Source organism: Cornus florida, unplaced genomic scaffold (assembly GCF_030987335.1).
Source record: "Cornus florida cultivar Cherokee Brave unplaced genomic scaffold, ASM3098733v1 CherokeeBrave_3.0.0_Hap2_Chr11, whole genome shotgun sequence".
Lineage (NCBI taxonomy): Eukaryota > Viridiplantae > Streptophyta > Magnoliopsida > Cornales > Cornaceae > Cornus > Cornus florida.
In genome coordinates this window covers 35745690-35754647 of record NW_026775581.1, presented here as the reverse complement: position 1 = coordinate 35754647, position 8958 = coordinate 35745690, and the positions used below count along the sequence as shown (strand labels likewise).

At 41.7% G+C, this 8958-nt stretch overlaps 1 protein-coding gene across 1 annotated transcript; it reads left to right on the top strand.

Annotated features, from left to right (window-relative positions):
• The first annotated feature begins 4407 nt into the window (after window positions 1-4407).
• LOC132280953 (uncharacterized) lies at window positions 4408-5517 on the top strand. The gene has a single exon (XM_059782700.1). It carries the CDS (start codon window positions 4408-4410, stop codon window positions 5515-5517), a length of 1110 nt encoding a protein of 369 aa, XP_059638683.1.
• Window positions 5518-8958: the final 3441 nt, after the last annotated feature.

The following is an 8958-nucleotide window of genomic DNA, read 5'->3' as shown; positions in this document are numbered from 1 at the left end:
ATAGTGAATAGACATAATATATCATTCTCTATTCGCCGGTTACCGAAATACTGTCCTATGAATAGATCGGAAAGTGCCCGAAAACTTCCAACCAACCCCCTCGGTAAGTGCTTGAACCAATTAAATGCTGGTCAGTAAGACTCATTGGGAAGACCTTGCATATCAGGGCATCATCTTCGGTATCCAGAGCCATTTTCAACTGGATCTAGTAAACATGCTCGGTCAGATCCTTAGTTTCGTCGAACAGGGTGAACATTGGCATTGAAAAATTTATGGGCTGTGGGGATCACAAAATCTCTTCTGTAAAGGGATAATTGACCATCCGAGCTAACGTCCAAACAACCTTGGTGTTCATTGGGGGCACCTTTCAATCGTGTTGTTGTTGTTGCTTCCTGGTGGCCCTCTGGTTATGAGTGCTTACTTTCGACTGATGCAATTCGTCGAACACTGTGTTTGCAGTTTATTCTCTCTACCACGAAGTGATAACCTCAACGCGTTCCACCTCTTCTTTCGGTCCAAGCCTCCTATGCTGCGGGTCCATATGAATGGATCCTTCTCTCTCTACTCACTAGTTGATGTTTGCTGTCTCCACCCTCTCATCCTCTACTAGTGGGTGATGAGCGTTGAATCTTGTATATTCAAGCCCCTAAACGTGCATATGTTAAGACCTTAAGTAGTACTTCTATCCAGCTTTAGATTGATTTTAGTTTATGTTGCTTTTGTAGGTACTTTCCTAAAAAAAGGGATAAAATCGGAATTCTGAGACTAAAAGACTGATCTTGAAGCTTACAGAGTTGTTCCCGATCACCTGAATCAAACTTGGAGTCAAAATGGTGATTTTGGAGAAGTTCAAGTGCAAAAGTTTGAGCACAAGTTCCAGAGCTCGAGCACAAAGTTGACTGAGGCAAGAAAAGTAACCAAAGCCAAAAGGCTCGAACAAAGATTTAAGGTGCTCGATCCTTTGCAGAAGGGCTCAAACATAAACTCCCTCGAAATATAAAAAGACACCTAAGAAGACCCATGTTGCCAAAGCTCGAGCAGAGATCAAAAGGCTCGAGCATAACCCAAAAGGCTAGAGCATAAGTCAAAAGACTCGAGTACCCAAGTAAGGTGATCGAGTACCCTGAAGAAGAAGTCCCAAAATATTCTAAGTGTTGATAAAAAAGACACTTCAAAATTTAAGTGGAAAAAAAAGACTAAGTATGGAATTCCTACTCGAGTACAAGTTAAAAGGCTCGAGCACTAGCCAGAAAGCTTGAGCAGAAGTTTCCATGCTCAAGTCTTTCCTGTTAACTCAGATTTCTAAGTTACAAGATTAATTCTAATTAAGTCCTAATTCGTCCCAGACGGGCCCAGATGACCCCAGAAGACCTAAAGCCTATCTAATCCTTGTTAAAAGTCAGTTACTTCTATAAAAGGACTCACAAGGCCACAAAAAAGCTCTCTCTTCTTCTTGCAAATAATTCTAGATCTAGTGGCGGCTTTTAGGGTTTTTCTTGTTTTCTATGAAGCATTGAAAGTGAAGATCCTCAGAAGAGAAGTGCGGTCCATGATGATGAAGTCCATAACAACATAGATGATATCTTCCATCGTCATGAGTAGCTAAATCCTCTCTTAAGGCATTGATGCAACCCGACTCTGATTACTATGGTTTGATTGTTCTATACTTTGGGATTTTACCTGTTAATGTATTTTGATAGCATGATTTTGAGCAATTGACTTAGATGTTCTAAGCAATTAGGATTTTAATGAAATATATTAGTTTTTGATAAATTAATACATTATCTTAGATTTAATTCTTCTTAAATTATATTCAACCTATTCTTAGTGTGCGAGATTGGCGGCTAAGGGCATCTCGGACAATAAGAATAGAGATCATGCAATGGTGTTCAAACATTTTTCGTGAATGAATGTTTTTAGCGTCTATGCCTAGGGAAGACGAGTTATACTACAACATTAGTTAGAAGTAGGTTGGTAGATAATTCATGCCAATCGAAGCTAGGTTATTAATAATTGAAATTCATGAAGCATCTTTCTTTATATCTGAATTAAACGAATGTTATTAAGTTTAATTCCATATTATACATAAGTGTTGAAATCCCGAGGTTGAACAGTTGACCATAGTATGAGGTTCATGGTGAAGCTAATCCCTAAGATCTTCTCTCTCTGATCTCAGTCCTTTACTTAGTTTAATTTTGTTTATGTTATTGAATCACAACACAATAAACAAAATCTCTTTCTAAATTAAAATAGTATTAATTGAAGACTTGATAAACCACCATAATCCTTGAGGTTCGACACCCTCTAAGTAGCCTTATCCTGTAAATGATTCATTCTATTACGAGTGGTATTTTATAATTGAACAATTCCACACACATCAGTGGGCGAGGGAGTGATGGCGCTTCCCTTCATTCCATCCTGGATCTGAGCTCGGCGTTCTCTCATCGTAGAGTTTCAACGATCTACATCAACTCATCGTGCCTAACTCGCTTACCCTATTTCTCTTGACGAGAGCATCCTTCTTCGATCATGGTTCCCGATTGGAGCTGTGTCATTCATTGCTGAAATTAGTAGATCTTCTTATTCGTTTCCCACATACAACGCCAAATGAAGATGCAAGAAAATGTGATTCTCTATTAGGAAATAATTTTCTTACACTCCAAACAACCTGCCTCTTTATTCCTCTCTCACTTCTATTTATATCAGTTTACATTATGCCCTAATTTTCTATATTTTTCTTCTGAGTCAGAGGGCCAATCTGCCTAAATTGACCCAAATAGAGGCCCGGTCATGCTAACTTGGTTTCTACACGGACTGGGCCTGTCCCTTGGGCCTTAAGGTCGATGAAGGAATAGACTGGATGGGCGCCATGAGCTGGATTTGGCACGGCTTAGGTTAGCTCATGTTTCCACCTCTTCACAATTGTTATAACAAATAAAGGAATATAAACACCACATAATTAACTTACAGTCTATTTAAATTCCATTACATTTTATATTATTGCATATTAATGTTTATTATGTATTCTGGGTATTTAATCAGTCCATATAAAATATTTAAATCAATTAAAACAGACTACAACAACATTAGAAATCAAAATCTACAAATCCCAGTCCTAAACCAACTGAGTCGCCTTCTTCTCAAAAGAAGTTAGCTCTTTCCCTAACTAAGTCAGCTTCTTTTCAAAAAAGTCAACTCTATCAACTCAACTGAGCTAGCTCATTCAGGAACTGAGTCGGTTCCTTCTTAATTAAGCCGGTTTATTCCTGCTGTGGGTCATCTTCTTCGTCTCTGGCCACTGTAATTCGTCTATAACGCCATTATTATGGGTCTTAATCATGTGATGAGGAAATCAACAAAAGATGATAAGGTGATGAGGTGATAAGATTCGAAAGGTTGTTTTGATCTGATTATATGAAATTCAAATTACCGACAAAACCTCTTCTTAAAGATTGCAACAAACACTCGGCTCAGTTAGCTATAAAAAACAGACTCCCATCAACTAAAAGGGTACGTGCAATATTGAACTTCACTTCATGATTTGCTTATTTTTATCTGCAAACTGACTTAGCCATCGGAGCTCGTTTGGCAGGCATCGCACCGGTGTCAAGAGAAAACGTTGTCGTTTCGGATCGTTGCAGACCAATCTTCATCAGTTGGCACCGTTTGTGGGAAACTTGTTATAGTTCTTTTTAAAAAAGGATTATGGTTTTACGATCCAGATTTCAGCGCGGTGAAGGAACATCATTGCAGGCCTCTAGTGAGGAGGAAGTACAGGGGGAACCCCCTCACATCCCAAATGACCTAGAGCGCGTTGCAGCGTTGGAACAACAAATGCAAACCCTGAATCAGGGAATGAATGAGCTAATTCGACAAAATGCAATGATCCTACAACGTTTTATTCCCCGAAACCCACCTCAAGGGTAAGGTCATCACCATAACGAAATCCCACCTCAAGATCAGCCCAACCTAAATGCTGAGGAGGGAAATCATGAGGTGCAAGATAACGAGCCTTCCCATGAGGAGGCTCTTGCAGAGCATAGCCAAATTGCTGATCAGCATAAGGTGGCAGGTCACCCATCTCCCCCACGTAGCTCTAGGCCATTAACCTCTACCTACGTTGGTGAACGGACTGAGGAGGTCACCCACATCGACCAACAGATCCAGAACCTCAATGCCAAGATGGAAGATGTGATGCAAGCTATGAGGGGAAAAGGCTCCGCTACCACCATAGACGACCTTGTTCAAAAAATAAATTTGCCATTTAGCTCGACTATCATGAGATGTCCATTACCTAGTAAGTTCAAGATGCCAACACTTGAAAGCTTTGATGGGACTTGTGATCCTCTTGATCACCTGGAGACTTTCCAGGCACTTATGCATCTCTAAGTTGTACCAGACTAGATAATGTGTCAGGCCTTTCCTACTACCCTCAAAGGGTCGACATGGGTCTGGTTTAATAAATTAAAACCAAGCTCAATCGAGACCTTTGCAGAGTTGAGCAAGGGATTTGTAAGTCATTTCATTACAGGTCAAAGGCACAGGAGGCTAGCCACTCACCTGCTCACCGTGAAACAACAGAAGGGAGAACCATTACTGGAATATATCAATCGGTTTAACACCAAAATGCTACAAATGGATGAAGCTGATGACAAGGTAGCACTAACCTCCTTCATGGGAGGATTGCATACATTTAGATTCCTTTTCTCCTTGTCAAAAGAACCTCCAACCAGTATGGCAGAATTACTAGTCAGAGCCAGGAAACATATGAATACAGAGGATGTAATGAGTGCGCGAAAGAGGAAAGAAGGAGAAGATAAAAAGGCGGATAAAAAGAGACCACAGCCTGGTGCCAAGGACGAGAAGGAGACCAAATTCAAAAAGTCTTCAATCAATCAAAGTGAAAGGGCATCTCATTACAAAAGCTCAGATAAGTATACCAACTACACCCCGCTCACTATGTCTATAGATCAAGTTTTAATGCAGATTCAGGATGATCCCTCCCTGAAGTGTCCATCGAAGCTGAAATCTGAACCCTCAAGAAGGCCTCGAGACAAATATTGCAGGTTCCATAGAGATCATGGGCATATCACGGAGGATTGTATCGACTTAAAAGATCAGATTGAGAATTTGATTCGAAGGGGTCACCTGCGAAGGTTTATAGCGGGAGATGATAGACGAGGTACTAATCTCGCACAAGGGAGGCGGGACAATCATCCACCAAAACAACAACCAGTAGGTGAGATCAGAGTCATATCTGGAGTGTATGCAAGAGGAGGTGAAACAGCCACGACCCGAAAAACTTATGTAAGAAGAGCAAGAACAGAGGTGAATGAGGTGGGAATGTTCAACTCTCCATCAAAAACACTAAGGTATGCTGATACTACCATTATGTTTTCAGAGGCTGATGCTAAAGGGATCCAGCAACCCCATGATGATCCTCTAGTTGTCTCCATGGTCGTAGCTAACTACACTATAAGGCGTATACTTATTGTAATGGGAATTCAACTGATATAATATTTTCCCATGTATTCGACCAAATGATGATAGGCCGGGAAAGGTTACGACCCATGAATTCTCCTCTCGTGGGGTTTTCAGGAGATAAGGTGTATCCATTGGGAGTAGTTACCCTTCCAGTGACTGCAGGAACCAGCCCAAAGCAAGTCACTTTTATGGTTGATTTTATAGTGGTGGATTGCCTTTCAGCGTATAACATTATTCTTGGGAGGACAGCCCTAAACTCTATTAGAACCATTACTTCAACTCACCACCTTCTTATGCGTTTCCCAACAGAGCATAGGGTGGGTGAGTTGAGGGGTGACCAAGCCACTACTCGAGAATGCTATCTCACTTCTCTCAGAGAAAAGATGTCCCAGGAAACTATGATAATTGAAGGGTTAGAGGTAAGAGGCCAGGAGGAGGTAGAAAAGTAAAAAGTTCGACGAGCCGAACCGATGGAAGACCTACTGGAGGTGAGCTTGGATGATGAGGCTAAGAAGAAAGTGAGCATAGGATCCTTGCTTCAACCTGGCATAAAGGGTGAACTCATTCAATTTCTCAAGCAAAACCAGGATGTGTTCGCTTGGACTCACGAGTACATGCCCGGCATAAGTCCGGCCATAATACAACATCATTTGAATGTTCATCCCAGCTTTAAACCCATCTGACAAAAAGGAAGGACATTCGCCTCTGAACGAAACCATGCTATATCGGAAGAGGTGGAGAAACTCTTGAGAGCTCACTTTATTCAAGAGGTACATTATCCTGACTGGTTGTCAAATGTGGTCCTCGTAAAGAAAGCCAATGGGAAGTGGAGATTATGCGTAGACTTTACAGACTTGAACAAGGCCTGCCCAAAAAATAGTTTTCCTCTCCCACGTATTGATGCGGGACATGAACTACTGAGCTTCATGGATGCATACTCCGGATATAACCAGATTCCAATATACCAGCCGGACATAGAAAAAACCTCATTTATTACTGATCGGGGTTTGTATTGTTATAAGGTCATGCCATTTGGGTTAAAGAATGCAGGAGCAACATACCAAAGGTTAGTCAACATGATGTTCAAGCAGCAAATCGGACGGAACATGGAAGTCTACGTGGACGACATGCTAGTGAAAAGTTGGAAGACTGAAGATCACCTAGCAGACCTATGGGAAACCTTCGAAGTGTTGAGGAAGCATAAGATGAAACTCAACCCCAGCAAGTGTGCTTTCGGAGTTGCCTCAAGGAAATTCCTTGGGTATATGGTAAGCAGAAGATGAATAGAGGCTAATCCAGAAAAGATCCAAGTTGTTCTGGATATGAGGTCACCCAAATCCACGAAGGATCTCCAGCGACTCACGGGGAAGATTGCTACCCTGAGTAGGCTGATTTCTCGAGCAACTAATAGATTTTTACCTTTCTTTGGTACCCTCAAAAAAGCATTTGAATGGACACCAGAATGTGAGCAGGTGTTTCTATAATTAAAGGAATACCTTTTCTCAGCACCACTTCTGTCAAGAGCAACAGTAGGAGAGGACTTATATTTACATTTTGCTGTCTCCTCATCAGCCGTAAGTTCAGCTCTAATGCGAGAGGAGGATGGGGTTCAGAAGCCGGTGTATTAAACAAGTCGGGCACTTAGGGGTGCCGAGGAAAGATATCCGAAAATGGAGAAATTAGCATTTGCCTTAGTTGTGTCAGCTAAGAAACTCAGGCCTTATTTCCAAGCTCACAAGATAGTGGTACTAATGGACCAACCTCTAAGGCATGTTCTCCACAAGCCAGAGACTTCAGGTCGACTTATGAAGTGGTCAATAGAACTCGGGGAGTTTGACATCCAGTACAGACCCCGGACTGCAATAAAAGCTCAGGTGATAGCAGATTTTGTTGCTGAGTTCACACCTTCCCAAGAAGACCAGATCAACATTTCCCCATAAACAAACCCTCAGATTCAAACGAACAAAAAAACTACTTGGACTGTGTTTGTTGATGGGTCATCAAATGCACATGCTAATGGAGTAGGGTTGATTATCACCTCCCCAGCAGGAGAAAACATTGCCTATGCCCTTTGGTTTGGCTTTAAAGCAACAAACAACGAAGCAGAATATGAGGCCCTCATAGCTGGGTTAAAACTGGCAGAAGTCCTCAGGGTGGAGCAACTCATAGCATACACAGATTCTCAATTGATAGCAGGGCAAGTCCGAGCAGAATACGAAGCCAAAGATGAGAAAATAAAGGCCTACTTAAAAAAGGTAGAAGAATTAAAAAATCATTTCACAAGATTTTCAATCCATCAGATCCCACGTGAAAAAAAACGCAAATGCAAATGCTCTAGCTAAATTGGCTACCGCGTTAAACCCAGAGGTGAACAGGGCAATACCATTAGAGTACCTGGATAAGCCGAGTACACTTTAAGAAGTTCAAAAGGAGGTACAACAGTTGGTGCTCAACATGGGATGGGCAGAGCCTATTATAAAATACATTAAGGAGGGAGAACTTCCTAAAGATAGAAATGAGGCCCGAAAAGTTAAAATTCGAGTAGCAAGGTACACCCTCATCAAAGGGGTGCTGTATAAGAGGGGTTTTTCTTTACCCTACCTGTGTTGCGTCTCAGCTGAGGAGGCAAGGTACATTCTAAAGGAGATACACGAAGGAGATTGTGGTAATCACGCTGGGGGTAGGTCTTTAGCACACAAAGCTATCCGACAAGGGTATTATTGGCCTACTATATAAAAGGATGCTATGGACTATGTGAAAAAATGTGATAAATGTCAACAGTTTGCCAATGTTCCAAAACAACCACCTGAAGAGCTGACTCCCATGACGGGTCCATGGCCTTTCGCACAATGAGGAATGGACCTTATAGGTCCATTGCCCATGGGAAAAGGCCAGGTCCAGTATGCCATTGTGGCTATAGACTACTTCACCAAGTGGATAGAAACTGAGCCACTAGCAAGTATTACAGAGACGAACAAAAGAAATTTTGCTTGGAGGTTAATCATTTGCAGGTTTGGAATCCCAAGAGTGTTTGTCACAGATAATGGAAAGCAATTTAATTGCACAAAGTTTAAGGATTTTTGTGCTCAACTAGGGATAAAGAACCACTACTCATCACCTGGACATCCTCAAGCAAATGGACAGGCTGAGGTGGCGAACAGATCGATATTTCAGATGATAAAGAAGAAGCTTAAGGATAAGAAGGGAACATGGCCTGAAGAATTGCCCAGCGTGTTGTGGGCTTACCGTACAACTGCAAGAACCCCCATAAGGGAAACACCATTCCTATTGGCCTTTGGAAATTAAGCAGTTGTTCCTGCTGAAGTCGGTGTAACCAGTTTTAGGACTGAGCATTACGAGCCACGAGCAAATGAGAGAGAATTACTATTGAGCTTAGACCTAATTGAGGAAAGAAGGGAACTAGCTCAGATTCGAACGGTAGCTTATCAACAAATGGTGTCTAGATACGATAAT

What these genes read in the sequence shown, in the direction of transcription:
- LOC132280953 (XM_059782700.1), top strand. Translation starts at nt 4,408, where the DNA reads ATGTGTCAGGCCTTTCCTACTACCCTCAAAGGGTCGACATGGGTCTGG.